Source organism: Pygocentrus nattereri, chromosome 5 (assembly GCF_015220715.1).
Source record: "Pygocentrus nattereri isolate fPygNat1 chromosome 5, fPygNat1.pri, whole genome shotgun sequence".
Lineage (NCBI taxonomy): Eukaryota > Metazoa > Chordata > Actinopteri > Characiformes > Serrasalmidae > Pygocentrus > Pygocentrus nattereri.
This window is the reverse complement of record NC_051215.1, coordinates 45,379,712-45,402,546: the sequence shown is the minus strand read 5'-3', so window position 1 is coordinate 45,402,546 and position 22,835 is coordinate 45,379,712. Positions and strand designations below refer to the sequence as shown.

The 22,835-nt window shown below is 40.9% G+C and overlaps 2 protein-coding genes across 5 annotated transcripts in view; both read right to left on the bottom strand.

Annotated features, from left to right (window-relative positions):
* Positions 1 to 3,753, bottom strand: part of bmpr1aa (bone morphogenetic protein receptor, type IAa) — a 36,335-nt gene extending 32,582 nt beyond the window's left edge. For 2 of the 4 annotated variants that reach the window (XM_017715864.2, XM_017715870.2), the window contains exon 1: positions 3,674 to 3,753. The gene's annotated coding sequence lies outside the window, so the exon portion shown is untranslated. Of the gene's footprint in view, positions 1 to 3,141; positions 3,190 to 3,399; positions 3,648 to 3,673 lie in introns of those variants that run through there. The other 2 variants (XM_017715865.2, XM_017715867.2) reach the window with 2 other exon arrangements.
* A 1,504-nt stretch (positions 3,754 to 5,257) lies between these two features.
* Positions 5,258 to 21,719, bottom strand: LOC108438194 (LIM domain-binding protein 3-like). The gene is made up of 8 exons (XM_017715856.2): positions 21,565 to 21,719; positions 17,727 to 17,783; positions 16,486 to 16,745; positions 15,976 to 16,369; positions 15,491 to 15,671; positions 15,253 to 15,373; positions 10,219 to 10,334; positions 5,258 to 10,129 (listed from the first exon to the last, which is right to left on the bottom strand). Exons 2-8 carry the CDS (start codon positions 17,774 to 17,776, stop codon positions 10,040 to 10,042), a joined length of 1,212 nt encoding a protein of 403 aa, XP_017571345.2. The 5' UTR covers positions 17,777 to 17,783; positions 21,565 to 21,719; the 3' UTR covers positions 5,258 to 10,039.
* Between the last annotated feature and the right edge of the window lie 1,116 nt (positions 21,720 to 22,835).

Sequence of the window (22,835 nt, the reverse complement as noted above, 5' to 3'; positions counted from 1 at the left end):
CTAACTAATTGACTTGTTTCCAGCCCCTTATTGAGTTGTCGCGGGTGTGTTAAAGCACAAACAGCGCTTAATGTGCCAGGCATGCACCTACAGAACCAGGGCTGGGAGTCATTGCTCTAAGGTATATGAACTTGTTGTGCATGGTTGGTTCATAAACATATTTAGGGCACACCAGCTCCACATTCTTCAAAAAGCCCATTTATTGGCACTGTGTACCTATTTGTAGCTAAAACACTGATCATCTGCATGTTTCTTCATAAAGAGAGCTTAACTGGATGAAGTATACCAAATACTGAATAAAAATCCATACAAAAGGTGTTTATATATATATATATATATATATTTATATATATATATATATATATATATATATATATATATATATATATATATATATATATTTTTTTTTTTTTTTTTTTTTTTTTTTTAAATGCACACTTCTAGTGCCTTTTCCTTAGTTTCAATGGATCATATCTCTGACAAAACAGATATTGTGACGTCACGTAGTGTGAAAATGTCAAAGTATCGCAATGTTATATTTCTACCACACTGCCCACCCCCAATAAAACGAGCAGGGCAGCGTGCCTCCAGGACCAGGGCTGGGAAACAGTGCCTTACTGCAGGTGTGCTCAATCCTGGTCTTGGAGATCTACCACCCTGGAGAGTTCAGATTCAACATGCCTGGCTGTAATAGTCAGAAACCCCTGAAGGCCTTCTTCACCTTTGCCAGGTGTGTTAGATCAGGGTTGGAGCTAAACTCTGCCATGCGGTAGATCTCCACAAGCAGAACTGGGCACCCCGGTCTTAGGAAACATCTGCAACCATGTTCAATAACACAAAACACACATTCCAATTCTGACCATTTTAATGGACAAAACTAGCCTATCTATCTAAATATGTATCTAAACTAAGTATCTATCCAAATATTATAACTGCTATCCTTTTTTCTATGAATTGCACAAGAAATTAGTAGAAAAGGAAATCAAACACAAGAACAAGAGAAATCAATAAGACAAGAGAAACACACAAAACCCATAAGTCATAACATCCATCACCGAGTTAAGAAATAGAACCACGAACATCAATACACCTCTAAACCACCTCAATCTGGAATGTATGCAGCTCAGTCAGCGACAGAAGTTAATATCGCAAGGATTATCCATCAGAAACGCAGAACTACACATTCTTACTCCGACAGGCGAGAATCACTAACATCAAGCAGTAAAAACAGTAGCAGACAAGAAAACACAGCATGTTAAAATATTTCCCTGTGCGTTTAACGTTATCTTGTACTCTCACTCTGCCTCATTTCTACTGATTTTGTCAGATATTGGCTGGTGCAGTTTTTTTCAGTAATGGAGAGTTTGGAGGAAGCTGTGGAATGTACAGCTGTTTGGCATCTGTACACAGCAAGCATTTACCCTTCATTTTTTTCCAAAGAGTAAATTCACTGGTTATTTTTCTTTGCCTACAGTCCTTTTGAATCAGTTGTTTGGTGCCATCTGTTTTTCTTACCCCCTATCGCCTTAGCTAGTTTTGACTGGTATGAGACGGTAGGCGAAGGAGCAGAAGGCAAAGGCTCCCTCCCACCCCCAATGTCTACAAATGAAAAACAGCTTTTTAAAGGAAAACTCCAGAGATTAAAAAAAAAAAACTCTACATAAGTAAATGGTTGAAATGTAAACAAATTCAAGTTCAGGTTGTAAACAAATCCCGAGAGTTCTGATGTAAAACGCTTATGTGTGGAGTTAGAAATGTTCACAGCGGAGGGGATAGGAACCAGACGTCTGAAGAGTCCGAAACGTTGAGCAGGAAGTTGTTAGATATATGCTGCCTGATGTCTGACACATTGTTTTATGATGGTTTTGTGGCAAAGCTTTGGATTAAATCCCATTCATTTACATTTATGGCATTTGGCAGACGCTCTTATCCAGAGCGACTTACAGTTTGATCATTTTACACAGGTAGGCGAAGGAGGTGTTAGGAGTCTTGCCCAAGGACTCTTATTGGTGTAGGGTAGGGTGCTTACTCAGGTGGGGATTGAACCCCTTCTACAGTGTAGAAGGCAGAGGTGTTACCCACTACACTATCCAACCAACCTACCATTCATGGTAAAAGGGTTCAGGCAAGGAAAAATAGTCCCCAAAGCAAACTTGTTTTTCAGATGTATGACTATTTTGCCATCAACATCACATATGAAAACTCAGAAGACACGTGCAGGTTCGCTGGTGGCTCTGGACGGTAAATAAAACGGCTATATTAGGGCTGCAGACGTGGTGACGTCTGGTTCCCATCAGCGCCACTGTAAACAAATCACCCCGTTAAACCACTCTGACTGACTTCTGTGTACATCGCAAAGACCGAGCTATTGAGAAATTTTGAAAAACAGAAGAAAGGAAAAGTCAGAACCTGAGAAGAGTAACTTTACCCATCAAAGTCCCTTGAACAAACCAAACAACAAGAAAGTTCACTTCAGCCAACAGTACTAGGCTGATTATTTACTTTTAACGGTTAGCGCGCGTAAACCAAAGCTCACGAATGTCAAATCTGATCATTCTGTCTACAAACCAGAAGTAACCACTGACAAACCCAGTAATACAAGAACGTCTTGCTATCAACAGGCCACATTTCCACATTTCTTCTGGGACGAAAATCGCGCTGACTGGCAGGCTAACGTCAAGCTAGCAGGCTAACTCTATCAAACTAACTTCATGCTTGAAACTGGGTGGCTGAGCAGCTAAGCTAAAGCGAATGTTCATCACTTGGTCGAGCTAACCTAATTTTAAAAAACCTAATTAACTCGCCAAAACGAACGCATTGAAGATTTCTCAAACTGTAAAGTGGCGTTAACTCTCCAACTTCAGGTTAGAGCAACGATGCTGTAACGTAACTAACGTACGTTAGCCGTTAGCCCAACGTTATAAACAAATGAAAGCTGGAATAAATGTCGCCCTGCTGGTATACTGAGAAAGGTTGTCGGTAACGACTTAACTACGTCCTGTTTAATTTGTTTTAGTTATAAAGCAAAGAACAAGAAAAACAACCAGAAACGTTACAAAGCCAAGTTAGCTTAGGTCAGCTAACCTAGCGCACTAGCAGCACCTCTTCACCTCACGTTAGCTAGCAAGTCAGTCCACAAACCTGCTTGTGGGAAAGTTGGATAAACCCCCAACACACACGGACATGAGGGTCACAATCGTGAAACGTCCGAACAAACATTTTCAAATACCGTCACCGAGCGCACGGGAGAAGGCTTCTTTCATCGCCCGACAGGTAAGATGGCCAGTCAGTCAGAGAAACAGGTAAACATGCAGGGAAACGCAGCGTAACCAGAAAAAACACGAACAGAGCTAAAAAAAAACCCGAGACGCCCTCTCGTCTGTTCTCATTCCGACTTACCTGATAACTCCAAATAAATGCCTACTGACAACGTTAAATGAGGTCTGTATATCCAGATAATTTGATTCGCTTTTTTCTAAACAACTTCTCACATGGGGCCAACAGTGTGAGTGCCTCGATCCAACGGACGGAGGGTCCCCTGCTTTGCTGACAGCGCAGCTGCTGGAGCCAGTTTAGCAGCTTCGCACAGGTTTGCGAGTATCCAGCACTCATCAAAATGAAAATATTCAACACCATCGAGCAGCGACGACGCAAGAAAGCCAAAGTTATTTACCTTGGTGAGTGTACGACTCAGCAGTGCCTCCCAGCGAAACGCGCCTGTCTCTCTCTCTCTCTCTCTCTCTCTGAGTAAAGAATACAGAGTCACGGCGCAGCCTCGCTTTTCCATTTAATACTAGCTGTGATGCGGAGTCGATTCCAAACGAACCGATTCTTCGACTCGGGAGTTGGGGTCGAAATGACTCGAAGTGCTTGGAGTCGACTCTTCGTTACTGGCTCGAAGGACGTTCTGGAGGTGAGTTGGAGAGCCTGAGGTCGAGTAGTTTGTTGGAGTTTGTTTAATCAGCAGCTTTAGACAGCTCTCCAGCAGCTGTGAGCAGACATACAAAGCGTTTTCGATACGCTCTGCATCTCCTTCACGGTTAGGTTTGCGGGAAACAATGATTGGAAACAGTATGAAGAACAAAGAAGAAAAACAAAGATAATTTTAACAGAACGTTGCGAGAAAGAGGATGAAGCTGAGGTTTCAGGTTTTTCGTTCCACCTTAAATGGTTTAAAATGTATGCAGATGTTTCACTTCTCACCTTAAAAGTCCTGCATGACCTCCTGACCTCGTGCAGTCCCTCTCGCTCTCTTAGGTCTTCTTGTAATAAGTTACTTGCTGTCCCACACACCAGACTTTCCGCCTCGGGTGGGGGGCCCTTCAGTGCTATGGCCCCCAAACTCTCTTGCTCCATCTCTCTGTGACTGCTCTTGATCTAAAGACTTTTCTTTTTCATGAGAATTTCTCTTCATCCTTTACTGCCTAGTCAAAGTTTGTGTGTGTGTGTCTGTCTGTGTTCTTTGTTGTAACGAGACCTTGGAATTGTGAAAGGTGCTATACAAATTTAACATATTCTTCTTATTTTTATTACAAATATGATTATACTAAATAACAATAAAGTATGGTGTACTTTTTCAGTTCCCAGAAATCATTAAGCCTTGTCGGAAGGCCTAGAAAGCCCTGATGGTTCCCCACTGCCTTACATATTAGTAAAATAACATTTTGTATTCGTTTGTTTACATTATGTTTCTGCAGATTAACAGTAGCTTCCGTTTAGTCATTATTTTTTATCACATCTTTCCTTCTTGTTCCAATACTGATCAATCATTGTTGGATACACCAGAATTATTTCATTTTTTCATGGCAGTGGTTTTTAGAGACCATTACATTGTTTTCCAGACCAAAAAAACATTATATTTAGACAAATTTTAGAATCTATGGAATGATTTAGGTACGTTCTATAAAGGGACAATGAATTCTAGATTTGGCAAATGTAAATAGCCTACTTAGCACTATGATGTTTTAATAAAATACCACAGTCTGTAGAGCTTTAGTATTCTAAGCCTACAAAACACTAATGATATAAATGTTTACCATATGGGAAATCATGTATAGCTGTAGTCTAAACTAGACTGTACAGAATATGAAACCATCTACAGGACAAACGAATAATAATGCAGAAAAGAGGACAATTGGTTACATCCTTGCGTTGGATGGAAAGTCGGAGCGGATTCAGAAAACCCGGAGTCAAGCATCACTACACTGACCTGCAGCACTTTTTGTCCCAACGCAAAAACCACAGTAAACGTCAGCAGTATTGTGAAACCCTTTTATTGATGACACACCGGAAACGTTCGCAGCTCTGAAGACTTTGAACAATCTGATGATTCAGTGGCAGACCTTTCAAACAATGTGCTAAAGTTGTGGCAATATTCATATAATATGGATATACTTTTCCCAAGTTGTTTGGAAAAAATGGGAAGGCTATGGAGTAGTTCTTTTTCTCATTTTCTAGAGAAATACTCGAGTTCAAAAGTTTAAGATCACTTCTCATAATATTGCTGTTATTTTATGTGGTTTAAACTTATACAGTACAGATTATAATACAGTTATCTAGATGATTGATATCATTGAACGATAGTAATGCACTGAAATCATCTGTCTTTGCAGTAATGTCTGGATAATTATCTGCTTGAGATTTGATCACCACCTTTCAAGGCATTATGGAATCATTTACAGCTCTGATCGTTCTGGACGGTCCCTCTTTTTTTGAAATCTGTGAGGTTTTAGAGTAGTACAATCATTTCGTACATATATATGCATCATTTTGTTCAAGTTTTTTTTTCTAAACTTTTGAAAAATGCCAGTTTACATAAAATCAGATTGTTTTTACAGTCACCGCATAGTTTTAGACATCTCTAATCATCCTCCACTCGTGTCCATTGAGTCATCGCCTATAAAAACTCCAGTGATTGGAAAATGTTAAAAAAACTCAGCTGTAAGTTAAGAGAACATATATAATGTGGGGGAACAGAACACATAAGCATTGAACTCAGTTTTGTTCTTATTGCAAAATAAGTCTAAGCCAATCACACCTGACTGTTTTCAGCAGCCTGTAACTGTGTGCCACGTATAACTACTTATCAAAAAACAGAAAATTCCTAAAAACAGTTACTCAGTGACACTGAGAGTAATCTTTACACCACTGAACCACTTAACACCACTCAAAATGACCATAAGGCATTACAATGCAATTTAGACATAAATAGCTATATTAAAAAGGCCTGTCATCTGAGTGATCAGGCTGTTAGTAGTGGCTATTAAACACTTTTCACATTTCAAGTTTTAGTACATATTATAGGCCACTGACAAAGTGTAAATACATAATGAACTGTGACATGATAACGACAGTCTAACAATGAATAAAAATCAAATGCGTCAGTTTGTAGACACCTGCTCATTCAACCTTTCTTCTTAAAGGTATTAAACTGGAATTCCACCAATTTTGGCCTAATTCGGTAATTCAGATATAAATCAAGGATGGAGACCTCCAGATTCTGACATAATTTGATGATCTTCCTGCTCAACCACACCTGATTCAGCTCATCAGCTAGTTAACAGATTTGGTAGAGCAGAGAAATCGCCAAACTGAGCTGGACTCAGTTCCCCACCACAATACAAAGTCAGAGTGGTTTGATGTGAAATTGCTCCTCGTCGAGAAACTGCCAACTCTGATTTACAGTGGCAGTGATGGGAAACGGGGGTCATGATGTCTACAGTGCAAAAACCTCCGTTTTATTTGCTGTCCTAAATGATCAGTGAAGCTACACGTTTACTGAGTTTTTATCAGGCAGCGCGTCCGTTTCCATTTCACGTCATAACTTTCTGTGAGGTAGTTATATGAGGCGTTAATTGTTTCAGATATCTGGTTATCATCATAACCACTGCGAACAATTCTGACTCGAAAAGTTTCTGTAGGAAGGCAGATTTCATGTCAAACCACTCTGAATGACTTTACATCTTAATGACTGAATTACGCAGAAATGTTAAAAAATCTGTGGTAAAAAAAGTGGAATTCCCCTTTGGTAGGTGGTTTGTCGCCCTTTGCTGCATCAAAGGGCCTTTTATTGCTGTTCAGTGAACATTTGTGTTAATAAATGAAACAAGCAAACAATTTGACTCATGATAATTTAAAAAAAAACTGCTCTCAAGCACTTTAGATCACAGCTATGATTGCTGTAGTCTTGATGTTAGCAACAGTTAATATTACAAGCAAATGAAAGCACAACAACAACACGAATACATTTTTAGTAATATCGACAAAGGTTGACAGGAACAAGCTCGCTTGTTTCAGTTAAGTTTATTTTAGTGAGCCAAGATAAATAATACCACCAGTATGTTAGCAGCATTGGGCAAGTCAGTTCTCCAAAAGATTTCTGGAAAAGTTGATCAAAAAACTATGAATAATCTGAAAGCAAGCATCCCAAACTAGACTACTCTGAGTGCAGTTTACAGGAGTGCAAGGAAACTTACAGCTAGCCTACATATAGGCTGGATAGGGGTTGCTCAATCCTGGCCCTGGAGATCTACCACACTGGAGAGCTGGATCAGGTGTGTTAGATTAGGATTGGAGCTACACTCTGCAGGACAGTAGGACCAGGATCGGGCTAGATTAACAACTGAAGGAGCCATTTAGAAACCAAGTCTTACTGTTTGGTTAAACATCAATTTTGAAATTTATAATCAACAGGTGTGAAAACTTCAGGACAGATAAAGGTGAGTTTAATTGTTCTAGAGGAAAAGGGGCAAATCCTGGAAAATGTACTAGTTTTATGAATGGCTTTCAATAATGGGTGATGAAAATAACGCTCAAGACCTGCTGTGTCATATTTCTCCAGTAGCCATGTAACAATGCTGTATAAGAAATATAAATCTGAAGAGAATATAGTATCTCATCATGTATCCATTCAGTTTCTTAAAAAGTGTTTAAGAAATTTTATACAGTCCTTATCTGGACTGTGTAAAGACATAACTAGCATTAATGTGTCTATAGGGTTTGAAAATAAAATTTCCATTCACAAGAAATGTCAGATACCCTCTATTTTTGGTAAAAGGCCACAGGTAAGCAGGTATGTGTATGAAAAGCCACATATCTAAAACGCTTACAGTGGGGTCCAAAAGTCTGAGACCACTGTCTGTCATCACAAATCATAATATCAGCATATTTGTGTGAAAAGTAAAATCTTAACATGAATGTCAGAACGTCCTCCTTTCGCTTTAATGAGTGCACACACTCCAGCTGGCATGGACTCCACGAGATTTTTTATACAAAGGCTTTAACATGTTCAGTGTCACAAATTTGATGAAATTTGAACAGTGGCCTACTTCTAAATTTCCAGTTATGAATAAATAACCCCACAGCTTTGAACCCCACTACTGTATCTGCTACTGAAACACATGAATAGGGGAACTTTTGAAACTTGCATATCCCAAACACAAATTAATACATGGCATGGGGCAAATATACAATATTTCAAAACAAGATAGCGTACCAATCAAATACCTCACCTAATTTTTAAATAGTGTCTCAAAGTCACTTAGCTAAAGGAATTAAGCCAACCAGCTACCAAAAACAATAGATATAATGTAAAAAACATTATTTGTGTAAGTTTAAGTAATCACACAATTACACAATGCAATTAAATAAAACAGCATTTTTTACTTCAGGCTACAAAGAATTGACCATTTTAACCAACAGATGAGTTTTACTTTTGAGACGCTGATTTAAAAAGGTGAGTTTGGAATATGATCCATATATGAACCTGTTATAATGCTCAGTATTATTGGTTGCACTGTTAAGTAGTGAAATTGTTACTTAACTCACGCATATGCACAATAAATAACAAGACAGAACGCACTAAAACCTAATGGCACATACATACACCTCAGTAGTTGTAAGCAATTTAAGTTAATTCTGCATGCGCTAACTAAGCATCAGTCTCTCAACCAACCAGTCAAGTTCTGCATGATTTTTTAATGACTCTTTATATTTTTCTCATCTATCTCATCTTAAAGTGTAACTTCAAGTCAGGAAAGACACATTTTGATTAAAGGTGCAAGCATGTACACAGAATCAAGGGTGAACATGCCAGATGTGTGACGTGTACAAATAACACTGCTGCTGGGCGTTACATATGCACTCATGAGCAAATCCATGCACTGACTTTCAAACACATACACAAGCAAAAATAGTAGTACATTAGCATACAAAACTCCATAAACCAACAAATTAACAATAACTATACACCAGCATACCATGAGTGAGACTACGGTGCTAGTGTGAGAAAGATGACTATCCCTTAGGTCTCATAAACCTTGGTGTATACAAATAATACACTTATTAAATAAAAATAAGATTTTTAAGGTTTTCATTTAGGGCTTAAGGCACACCCCAATGCATAGGTACTTTACAGGCTTTCATTAGAATTTAAACATCCAGTCACAACAAGAACTGGACATCAGCAATTTCTGAATATTTTGCCTAAAATACACACCCAGCACCCAAATATATTAATTAAAAAACACCGTTAAATCAAATGAATAACAGCTTCCTTCTCTACAGGCTTGTGTTGCATGAACTCACCAAAGAAAAATAACCACAACCCAAAATCCTCAAAAGAAGCTTATCAAATTCTGGTTTAAACGGTTATAATTAATACAATATCACCCCCAAATAAAATCAGCATATTGCATCCATATATAAAGGCAACACGCATGATTACACAATCATATCAAGTGAGTTTGTCTGAAAAATATATTTTTGTTGCTTTTTACTCAGAGCTCTCAGTGCATGTTGGCCTCAGGAGCAAATTGCAGTAAAAAAGATCTATGCCCATGCATCAGACCACAGTGACTGCTCATTAGTTTAAATTAAATGAAACTAAAAAATTGTTTTAATATTAGTGTTTACATATGTGATTTTTGCTGTTTTCACCAATATGTTCCATGTAATCTAGACTGGCTCTGAGCCCTTTCCCAAAGGAGCCTGAGCCAAAACAAAGGCAGTGGCCATCAGGATCACTTCGCTGAGGATGGTTCTAGACATTGATAGCGTGAGCGTGCTTCTTGCACAAAGGTTTGTCCTTCTTGGAGTAGAAGGGCTGGCCCTCCAAGTTTATATGGCAAACCTGTGGACGACAAGTCATCCAGCTATTTCTTTTGAAATGCACAATGTAAGAAGTAAGTGAACAAATATTTCGAGCACTGTTGTTCTTACCGCACAAACAAAGCAAGTGTCATGCCATGTGTGGCCAAGAGCCTCAATAAACTTGTCCCCGGCCTCCACTGGGAAGTCACAGCCATGGCACTTGGTGCTAAACAGAGCAACGTAATCTGAGGAAAAAGTCAGTGTTATACAACAGAAAATATGATGCAACAGGACAAAAAATACTCTGATCATACACTACACAGACGATGCTAATCAAGGGTGGCACATCATTTATTAGACTTTATATGGTTCAATAGTAAATTAATTTAATCACTAAGATGTAAACAGACATTCATGGTGTTTTGATGTGAAATGCTCTGTTCTAGAGAAACTTTCTTAATTATTCACAGTGGCCAAGATACGACCTGGATGTCTGAAGTGTTCTTCTAAATTCTTCTAAATGTTTTCAAAATGTATTTTTTCACTATTTTACCATCATCAGCAATACACATTAGAACTCAGAAGGCATGTCTAGTTTCACTGGTGGTTTTCAATATGACCAAAATAGTTATATTTGTGTTGTAGACTTTATGAACCCTGCTTTTTATCGCCACCACTGTAAGCAAGTTTCTCTATAATGCACTATATCACATCAAACCACTCCGAATGTCTGTTTATATCTCAGTGACTGACTTCTGCAGAAAATATGTATACCATTGCTGTCCAAAGAAAAACAAATGGTCCAAAAAATCTCCAAAATGGTAACTTTACAGCAGAAGGCAATGTAAACAGATTTTATTCCAATCAATTCTGGAGCATTACTACACACAGTGAAAAGCTGCCATATTCAAATGATTTAATATATATATATATATATATATATATATATATATATATATTTATGTATGTGTGTGTGTGTGTGTGTGTGTGTGTGTGTGTACATATATATACACACATGAATGAATGAAGCCTTTATTGTCACAGTCACAAGTACCAGTGAAATTAGCCATCAACCCGTTCATGCACATAGAATATGAAAAGGGAGGGAAGACAGGGATGAGGAAAAATACACAGAATACATGGGGAAAGGGAGGAGATAAAAAAAAAAACACCCCCCAGACTGTGTTCCTAAGGGAGTACAGTCTGGGAACAGAAAAAAACACCTCAGCAACATAGGCACATAAGTACACATTACAACACGAAGACCAGGACTTGCAACAGGGGAGGGTGAGGGGTGAAGACAAACCCAGCACAGCAAGCAGTCATCCAGTTCTGCAGCCATATTCGGCGCTGATCGACAGACCCGTCACGCCACACCAGGGGATAAAAGCGGCGAAGGCGTAAGGAAGGGGAGGGGGGGTATGGGGAGGCCTGGAGAAGGCCCTTCGCCTGGCATCCCAGTTAGACGCCTCAGTCCGCAGAGTGTCATAGCGATAACACAGCAAATTGCCATGGAGACAACCTTGATCGGTCCCAGGCAGAGTGAACAATCAGCAGGTGTCCGGGGAAATGGGGAAAGGGATAAAAGAGCGTCTCGCTGCAGTGTCCTTTCCGGAGGAATTGTTGTTCCAGCAGCGGCCTTGGCCAAGGCCAGTCACGATACGGGGAGCCGAAAGCAGATTAAGACCGGGATTGTTTGGGCTTGGGGCGACCAGTCTCATTTTTACACTACTACACACCTTGTCCATTTTGGTCTCCCAATCGATCCATTTTCCTTTGCAAAGCCGCCAGCTTCTCCGCGATGTTATCCAGGGTGCGACTTACGGTCACAGTCTGAGTGTTGACAGCTCTGCCCACCACGTCAATCATGTTGGGCAGCTTTAAGGGGCCTTGGACAGCTGTCCTCATTCCTCGAATCTCGCGATAAACCAGGGCAATGCCTAATCCAATCATCAAAACACCTGTAATCATGGTTCCGAATAGGTAGACATCCTCAATGTCCTCCATGGAAAGAGCCGCCAGGCCGACTCGCCACCTCTCTATCCATCGTGTAGCCAGCTGCAAACGTTCCAGCAGGACAGGCTGGTTCCCCCGAACCCAGACTTCTCGTCGAGAAGATGGTGTCAATTGCGTTGAGAGACCATTTGATCAAATCCATTTTTCTTAGTTTGAAGAGCAGCGTGGAGAGAGTCTCTCAAGCTAAGACAGTAGACTACACATGACCGTAGAAGCGAAGCAGGAGAGATAAGGGAGAAAGTGCGACTGCCTTCGTTGAGAGCCAAAGAAGATACATACACACACGCACATATATATATCTATATATATATATATATATATATATATATATATATATATATATATATATATATCGACAGGCCAAGCGATCTGCGGCTTCAGTCGTTGCCAAGGCAAAAACCCGGGTGTGGGAAGAGTTCGGTGAGGCCTTGGAAAGTGACTTTAAGTCGGCTCCGAAAAGATTCTGGCAAACCGTCAGGCGACTCAGAAGGGGAAAGCAGTGTGCCACTAGCACTGTATATAGTGGAGATGGTGTGCTGCTGACTTCGACTGAAGACGTCATTGGGCGGTGGAAGGAATACTTTGAGGACCTTCTCAATCCCACCAACATGTTCTCCAGTGAGGAGGCAGAGTCTGGGGACACGGGAATAGGCTTGTCCATTACTGAGGCCGAAGTCGCTAAGGTAGTTAAAAAAGCTCCTTGGCGGCAGGGCTGCAGGGGTGGATGAGATCCGTCCCGAGTTCCTCAAGGCTCTGGATATTGTGGGGCTGTCTTGGCTGACACGCCTTTTCAACATTGCATGGACATCGGGGGTGGTGCCACTTGATTGGCAGACTGGGGTGGTGGTGCCTCTTTTTAAAAGGGGGACCGGAGGGTGTGTTCCAACTACAGGGGAATCACACTCCTCAGCCTCCCTGGTAAGGTCTATGCAAGGGTACTGGAGAAGAGAGTCCGGCTTATAGTCGAACCTCGGATTCAGGAGGAGCAGTGCGGGTTCCGCCCTGGTCGTGGAACACTGGACCAACTCTTTACCCTCTCCAGGATTCTCGAGGGTTCATGGGAGTTTGCCCAACCAGTCCACATGTGCTTTGTGGATTTGGAGAAGGCATTCGACTGTGTTCCCCGGGGTATTCTGTGGGAGGTGCTTCGGGAGTACGGGGTACATGGCTCTTTGCTACGAGCCATTCAGGCCCTGTACAAACAAAGCAGGAGCTTGGTTCGCATGGCCGGCAGTAAGTCAGACTTTTTCCCAGTGAGAGTTGGACTCCGTCAGGGCTGCCCTTTGTCACCGATTCTATTCATAATTTTTATGGATAGAATTTCTAGGCGCAGTCAGGGGATGGAGGGTGTCCGGTTTGGTGACCTCAGGGTCATATCGCTGCTGTTTGCAGATGATGTGGTCCTATTGGGGACATCAGGCCGTGAACTTCAGCTTTCACTGGATCGGTTTGCAGCCGAGTGTGAAGCGGCCGGGATGAGGATCAGTACCTCCAAATCCGAGGCCATGGTTCTCACGCGGGAAAGGGTGGAGAGCCCTCTCTGGGTCGGGGATGAGCTCTTGCCTCAAGTGGAGGAGTTTAAGTATCTTGGGGTCTTGTTCACGAGTGATGGTACAAGGGAGCGGGAGATTGACAGGCGGATTGGTGCTGGGTCAGCAGTGATGCGGGCTCTTTACCGGTCTGTTGTGGTAAAGAAAGAGCTGAGCCATAAGGCAAGGCTCTCGATTTACTGGTCGATCTATGTTCCCACCCTCACCTATGGTCATGAGCTTTGGGTAATGACCGAAAGAACGAGATCGCGAATACAAGCGGCTGAAATGAGTTTCCTCCGCAGGGTGGCTGGACTCTCCCTTAGAGATAGGGTGAGAAGTTCAGTCATCCGGGAGGGACTCGGAGTAGAGCCGCTGCTTCTTCACGTCGAGAGGAGCCAGTTGAGGTGGTTCGGGCATCTTGTTAGGATGCCTCCTGGACGCCTCCCTTGGGGGGTGTCACAGGCAAGTCCACCGGGGAGGAGACCCCGGGGAAGACCCAGGACACGCTGGCGTGACTATATCGCCCAGCTGGCCTGGGAGCGCCTCGGAATCCCTCCCAGGGAGCTAGTGGAAGTGGCTGGGGAAAGGGAGGTCTGGGCTTCATTGCTCAGGATGCTGCCCCCGCGACCCGAACCCCGGAGAAGCGGAAGATGATGGATGAATGGATGGATGGATGGATATCAGTCCTGCTCACCATTATTGGCACCCCTTCATTTTTTGCATAACCTGTACAATATCTTCAGAAATAAATGGAAATGTACCAAATTTATATTATCAGGATTTTTTAATTGGAGGTTCAAAGTAATCTAATGAAGAACATTGTTTTTCAGCTTACATGTTGTCATTTTAATGAAGAAACAGAAAAAAAACGGCATGTGCATTAATAAAGGCACCCCTCCTTAATATTTGGTAGCACACCCTTTGGCAGTGATGACAGCCTCCAAACGTTTCTTGTAGCAATCTATAAGCTTCTTGCACTTCTCAGCTGGTTTTTTCTCCCACTCTTCCTTTACAGTTTGTTCAAGCTCTTGAATGTTTGCAGGGTTCTTTTTCCCAATGGCAGATTTCAGCTCCCCCCACAGATTTTCAATGGGATTGAGATCAGGACTCATTGCTGGCCATTTTAAAACAGTCTATTTCTTCCTTTTCAACCATTCCTGTGTGCTTTTGGGTGTGTGCTTTGGGTCTTTGTCTTGCGAGAGGACCCATGATCTTCGACTCAAATGAAGTTTTCTTACCCTGTTTTGTATCAAACAGAAGTTCTCTATAGAAAAAAGCTGTTACACTTGATAATTTATTCCCAGGAGATATTCCACATTATGTGCTTAAACATCATGGGTGCCAATAATGGTGAGCAGGACTGTATATGTTTGTGTGTGTGTGTGGTGTGTGTGTGTGTGTGTGTCCAAAGCTAACAACCTAACAGGAGAAGGTCAAAACAGGTAAAACATTTTTTTGTCCAAGTCACTTTAGAGAATTTCTATTGATCCTCTCAGTAAGTGATCAAGTGATGCTCACACAATGTAAAAGGATGATGCTGGGCTCACATTATGTAGTTAAGTAGGCACCTGAGGCCTTTATCTATTAGCACCTTTAATATTCAGTGTTCTATTACCTTTTTCACAGTAAGGCTCTCCATCTTCCATATGGAAGAGGCTGTTTCCAAAGGGTTTCCCACATGCAGCACACACAAAGCAAGTGGTGTGCCAGGTCTGCCGCAGAGCATGCATCACTTCCTGTGTTAGGGTACAAATGACATAGTTAGTGCCTACGCATTTTTCACATGTAAAGAAACATGTATGGATGTCTACCTGGGTATGTGTCTCTTTTTTTGTGTGAGTGCTAGAACTCACCCCCATGATCTTAGTGCTGCAGCGGGCACAAGTAGGGGCGAAGAACTCTCCGTAACAGTTCTCACAGTAAACATTATTCTGCTCTTCCACAAAACTAATGTCAGCCAGAGATGTGTGGCAATAATGGCAGTTGAACTCCTCTGGATGCCATGAGCGTCCCAGTGCCACCAGGAAAGGTCCCCTGCATGGACAGAAAACAGCAAGTGAATGACTGAAGCTGACTCTAGCATTATGCTAATCTTTGATTCAGACTATTCTTCTGTGAACTGCATACAACTTCAATCCTTATAACGTAACTATACCTAAACATTTGTCATAGATTATTTTGTGCATAGTGTGGTGTATTTTTTATTAGAATTTATATTGACACCTTTAACACCTTGTACATCTTGTATCTGACTGAAGGAAAACTTTCTATACTGATCATAATTGCATCCAACTCAGCCAAAAATTTGGGTTCAAATCCAAGTGTAATGTTTTCACACCTGATAATATTGTTGCAGCATCCACACATAGGTGTCCTGTTACTGGCTGCAAAGCGCTCCGCTCTCTGGGCAACTCCACGTGCCACTGGTGGGAAAGGGGCAGGATTGAAGGGAGAGGGGGCAGGGTTGAAAGCAGGGCTAGGGGCAGCAGGGGGCACTGGAGCAGGGGTCGTGTTGGGGAGATAGACAGGAGCTGGTGGGGCAGCTGTGGGAAGAGGCTGCACTTTGACACTGGTGGTAGTGGTCTTACTGGGGTCAAACTTCTGGGCAAAGGTGTCATCAATAACCCAAGGGGGTCTGTTGGAGGGTGCAGCGGGGGCAGGAGCAGACTGGGCAGGAGCATGGACAGGAATGTGAACTGGTGCTGGTATAGGGGCAGGTGCTGGGACAGGTGCTGCCAATGAAAGAAAAAGAACGATGAGAATACTTGATGACAAACGGACAAATACAGCCTTTTATATTCATCAGACATTCCAGATCATGACAATTGTGTGTGTGTGCAGCAGGTACCTGGAGCACCAGGATAGGCCGTAGGCACAATGGTGGTGGTGCTGATCACTTTAGGTGGAGGTGGACCTACAGGAATCTGTATGGAGCTGTGCTGCTTGGGCAGAGGCTGCTGCATGGGTGGGGCTGACTGCATGGGAAGTGGCTGCATCTGAGGTGGCTGCATCGGAGGTGGCTGCATGAGAGGTGGCTGCATGGTAGGTGGCTGCATGGTAGGTGGCTGCATGGTAGGTGGCTGCATGGTAGGTGACTGCATGTATGCACTGCAGGAAAATTGAGTGACCTTATTTCCACTTGGACTATAAACACACACAACTTAAGCTCTATTTACGCTGAATTCCTTTTAATTGGGGGGGGTTCTTTGATGTAATTTGGAAGATTTCTGACTGGAAAATTTGTACTGCATAATATAACATAAATTATAAATCAATATACGTGTTATTTCTGCAAATTACAACAGAAGGCCCAGATTGAAATCTCATAGCCTTGGTGTATGTCAGCACTATGTAACAGCAACCACACTCAATAACAGTAACATGGTGCACAACAGGTTTTATTATTACATTACATTGATTCAAAAAGGATTGCTATTACTGAGGGGGCTCCAACTTCACTGAACTATGGAAGGTAATTTACTTCAGAATTACTACTAGACTACACAAACATACAATTACTTAATTTACAGTATCTCCCCTGGTAAAAACTAATTCAGCTCAAATAGGCTTTAAAAAATGCAGTAAAAACTATTTATCCTAAAAATGCATTCCCTTTGCACTCTTCTTTGAACCATTCAAAAAGTTTCTACGTTTCTGTTATGTGCCAATCTAAAATCTATGGAGGTTACATAGGAACGTCAAGGTGACGTGGACGCCTTACCTGGCATTTTCCACTTCATCATAAAAACGTTTTAGCGCAAAAGTTAGTGTTGTTTTTAAACAGCTGAGACCCACAGAGAGATAAAGAGAGACAGCCTGGTATCAAAGAGACAGTGTTAGAAGAGAGAGCCTCCATTGCCACAGTGAGATGGGTAGATAGCAGAGTTCTTTTACACATACATATTGGTCAGAGAGGGTTAAAAGACATAAGGTTAAAGAAACATCATCAAAGCATAAGTAATGTCCTTAGAGTCAGTGGGCTGGAAACAGAAAGGGAAGAAGGACTTGAAAACATGGTTATTCAGACAGTGGGACAGAGAGTGGTGGTGGGGGGGGGGTGCTGGGGAAAAACCTGGACCATGGCAGTACCTGGAAGTGGAGGTTTGGTACTGTGATCTGTAACCAGACGCGGACTGCATGGTGAAGCTACAATGTGAGACACGGCAAGAAAGAGAGAGCGGATGAGACAGACAGTGAAACTGTATGTGTTTGTGAATCAACATACATGTACACCCATAGCTGTTATTGTTATATTAGCTTTAAGCTACTGATTTGGGTTTGAACTTGCTATTGTTTTTCAATTTGTAGATAGTATTTCGTTAGTTGTTAGTTTGTAGTTTTGTACCCTATAGTACTTCAGATCAGAACATTTTCATTAGTGTAAGTTTTATCAGTGAACACGGCAATAAAAAGGCCATCATCTGACTTTTTCATTTCAACACATGCACTTACTGACTCACTCAGTAACCGAACCAACATGTACTGATTTGTCCATCTACTCAAGCTTGTCAAGCTACAGACTCTTTCCGACACAAACATGAACTCTGGCTTGTTTTCACAATCTTCTTCTTGAGTTATGGCCATTAATTCAGTACTAAAATTAGCTAAAGGTGCTCATTGCTGATGTTAGTTCAAGTTATAAGCCTGATAGCCAAATTCAGCATCTCCTCAAAACAAACTTAATCTGGATTTAAAGTTTGAGACGGTGGTTCAGTGATCAGCTAATAAGTTAGTTTGTTAGTTGCTAAAGTGAGTGACCTCTAGATGATGTTAGCCAACTAGCTAACTAATATCCAGCTTAATAAGTTAATTAAAATAGCTAGATAAAACAGTTTGTTTGCAACTGCACTGATCCAACACATCACTACTTTCACTACCCAAGTCCTCTAACATTCTATTAAAGATGAATGAATCGGTCATTTAAGAATTTTATTCATGACCGCTCTTTCAACAAGTCATCATAATTCATTCAACATGCTTACATGATTACCAGAGAATAAAGCGCCTTCAAATGTTAGAAATGCTTAGAAATGTTAAGAATAATTGCAGAGACAACGGCAGTGAAGCACGATCAACTGAGAGAGAAAGATAAACAACAACACCACACACACACACACACAAATATAGCTGCAGACAGAAAATTGTCTAATGTTGATGTACTACAACTAAATACATATTAATGACTAAGCATCTTAGAGCCTGTTGTTTCTTCCTATGGCTTTTTCCCTCCATAAATGATGTAGCACAGCCATCCCCATCCCCATAGTACCAAATACTTACGCTGATGTAATGCAATACACTATTCAATTAACCTGTGTAAGATGCTTACTGATGCTTCATAATTTTCAAAATAATATAACACAGTATGCTATTTTATGTTACACTGAATCAAATGCCTGGACATTTACTCACATTTCAAGCATTTCAAGTATTTATGACAAAAGAGTTTGTATCTGAAAGAGTCTGGTGAAGTTTCCATTCCAGTTTGGGTTCGTTTGCAGATATAACTCTAAAATTAAACATGAACTGAGCTCTCAGGTCCTAACTGCATTTGGTCAACACTGCAGAAGGTTATTTGTAAATATCCTGGGACTGTACTGTCAAAATTATCTCAAGGTAAAGACTTGGTTAAGATATTAAAGTGAACTGTACTATATAAGAGTTTTGCTATTTTGAAAGTGAAATCTTTGATCCTCAATGTCTCCAAACTGCACTGAATGCAGATGAAACCTCAGATATCTAATTCCAAGGTTTTTAAGGACTGCATGGTCAAAATAAGTTTTTAAGGGGTTAATAATTCTGTCTGTTGTGGGCATTTTCTAACACAAACCTATGAAATCGTCTTCTTATAATATTCTATTAAAATTAGCTCAGTTATTTTATTCTGTAAAGGCTGATTTATACTTCTACAAAGATGCACGTGAATGTACTCTTGTTGAGAAACAGAGAAGGGGCTCATGGGTAGCACAAAAATCAATTGAAGCAGTTTAAGGACTGGCAGCAATTTATACAACCCATCCTCAAAAATGACAAAAACATTAAGGCGAGTATTCTTGGAAAAAACCTTTTCTTCTCATTTTCTGTACATTCTGTTTTGGGCTCCAGACTGAATGCACATGTTTGCAGATACACAGATGTAGAAGTAGAATTCAACCTTAAGCAGTTAAATTCAATATTTACCATGCAATTTGAAGCATCAAACTTATATATATTAAATATATATATATATATATATATATATATATATATATATATATATGGATCACAGTTATGAAATTTTGCATGGTTGATGAATTCGCCAGAATATTTTAATAATTCATGACATGACTTATCAGGTCCCTAAGTAAAGCGGTGTAAGACACCCAAAGTGTGTGTATATGATTGTCAAAGTCTCATCATCCAATTTAAGTTTCACTCATTATCCAATTTCAGTTTCACTCCAGTCCACATCAACCTCAACAGGACAATGAGCATGAAATAGGCAAAGCAAAGAGGTTATGCAGGCATGCAGCACATTCTATTTTACATAAGTGAAAGTGCACTGTAAAAGCTTGTTGGTTCAGTTTATTCAATTTGTGGATAACTATTGTCATGACTCATTTGAACTCTTACTAAAATGAATTAGCAGCCTGACAGAACTACTGAGAAGAACAGAAACAACTAGTCTGAAGCAACTCATATTGAGCTAACTAACTAGCTTTTACAGTGTGGAGATCTGGCAGTTAGTTGGAGGGTGTGTGAGCATGCAGGGTGTAGGGGACGTGCAGAGTGAACGTTGGTGAGCGTGGGATGAACGAGCTGTGCACTACATTCACTCTCACTATCATTCCCCCTAAAGTGACTATCTCTCTACATCGTTAAGCAGCCGTGTTCCTTGTCATAAAGCTGTGACATCATAAAAACTGTCACTGCACTCTTCATTGGTCATAAGAGTGACCCGAAGGTTAAGTGCATTAAATATATCAAGCTGAATACTCATGAAAACAGAAACAGTGCAGATAACGTGTCGGGGCTTGTTACGAAGAGTAGTATAAAACCTCGTAGTAGAGACAACAAAGTCTGCTAATGTGCCTAGAACAACAAAGGGGCTACTGACATATTTAAGTGGTTTTATTTCAGTTACATCATTGCAAGCATTATATATATATTCATTTAGTATTGTTATGATAGGACATAACAATTGAATATATGCAGGGAAAAGTGCATAATGCCAACAAGACTCTGATTCACAGGCAGTTTTAGGTCAGGTTGGAACTCCACAGGAGCTCCTCTGATGGCTTATCAAAGAGCAAAACACTAGCTTCTTACAAATTAGGGATGGCAATATTCATTCTTCAAAATTGCTGATGGAACTTTTTTATATTTAAACTTTTTTAAAAATATCCTAAGACTTTATTACTGTTCTTATGTTTTGATTAAAGAAAAGGTTTATTCACTTAAATTGCTCATTTAAAAAATAAATGAATTAAAAAAAACATTATTTGGGAGTTGATGGTCAAACGTGCTGAGCATAGTCTACAAAAAACCACTAAAACCAACCATTTCCTTTGCAATGAATTCTAAAATTGGCTGACTGTATGAGCCTGACTTGTAGACAATCTCTTTCTCACCATTAAACACACCCAAACAATTAACGGGGAAAGTTGCTGACGTGATTCAAGACTGTTGATAACAATAATATCGCCAAATTGCCCAGGCCTAGTACAAATACAGTACATCAACCTACAACATTAGTTCTCAAACTCAGGCAGACCATAGCCATTAGGAAGCCATACTGACTAAATACTGACTACATGAAGTTCAAGATCATTTGCGTCAACCCTATGAAATTACACACCACTTGAAAATCTTGATTAGCCCTGTATCCCAGCGTCCTCAACCACTCTGCACTTCCCTCTATTTTGTTTGGTCAGCTATGTATGTGTACCTCAGCTGCTTTGGTTTTCCTGAGGGAAGGGTAGACTTGCGTTTGGGCAAAGTTCTGGTACGGAAGAATGGGGTGATTGACAGGGCCTCCAGCGCAGATGTAGGGGGTGGCCCTTTCTTATAAGCATGGTTTCTTAACAAGAACCAGTGAGAAAGTCATGAAAGATTCATCACAGGTGAATCTGAATTGAGTTCAACTCAGGGTCACCTCACCTCTTCATCTGATCAACATCAACACAAGCTTCTGAATCTGAAGAAATGTGGTGGGGGTATCAGTTACTAGTATAGTCTTCTGAGCACACATGGAGATACCACCGTGGGAAATTTGGACAGATTTGTGAACAGTAGGATATTTGGGCTTCTATTCTTATTTAATATATTCAAGGTCAAGCCATTCAGGAGCTCCCTTAATGTTACATGGTAGTCTAAAATGCAGATATAACAATGGCTAGACAATAATATCAGTCTTCTACTTGATGAAGAGATGGAGAACAATGAAGTCACACCAGAAAGTGTAATTGTTTCTCAACTAGGTGAAAGTAGGAACAGAGACTTGAAGGGGACGATGGGTGTACCTAGACTGAGCAGACAAAGCAGTCGAAATAGTTGAGGCTGCATGTGACAGGTGTTGGGGTCCTGTAGGGGGAACAGCATGGACTGCTGGGGCAGGGGGAGATACGGGCTGTGGGTCAGGGGGTGACACTGAGCTGCAGAAGACAGAGCAGAGTTATGAAAGCCAGTGGAATGGAGAATGATGAGGAAGCCACCTGTGGGATCACTAAATGCAATGTTATCACCGTCTATCAGCTTACACCCACAAAAACTAAAATACCCCAGCCTGACCAAAGCTGCAAGGGCAACATATTGGCATTGGCTCTGAAAGATCTGCAACAAGCAAATTATTTCTCCTCTTAGCTTCAAACAAAACTGAAAAAATTCAGATTGATTTTAATATGATCCCTGTGAAAACACCATACTCTATCCACCCGTCCGCATGGGTCTGTGGGATATGTGTAGCAGTGAAGAACATCTGTAGCACAGAGGCAGCTGCAGCACTGGGGACTGTTAAAGTCAAAGCTGAGCATGTTAAAGTTATAAGGCAAAGGTTGCAGCAATAACTGGACTGGAGGAACAGCTCATAACTGCAATGGAGACGCTCTCTGTTCTAACAAAGCAAAGTTCTCACACCATCTCCCCATGGTCCCTCCCCAAAAAATAGAATTCCAAATTACAAGTAAATATGAATGTAAAAAACAATTTACACAGCACACC

Excerpts from the sequence above, each read along its gene's own strand:
- LOC108438194 (XM_017715856.2), bottom strand. The coding sequence starts at position 17,776 with ATGCAGTCCGCGTCTGGTTACAGATCACAGTACCAAACCTCCACTTCC. Across the intron at positions 15,672-15,975 it reads TGCTGCAACAATATTATCAG|GGGACCTTTCCTGGTGGCAC; the intron begins GTGTGAAAACAT and ends CTGTCCATGCAG. Across the intron at positions 10,335-15,252 it reads AGAGCCTTACTGTGAAAAAG|ATTACGTTGCTCTGTTTAGC; the intron begins GTAATAGAACAC and ends CTTTTTCCTCAG.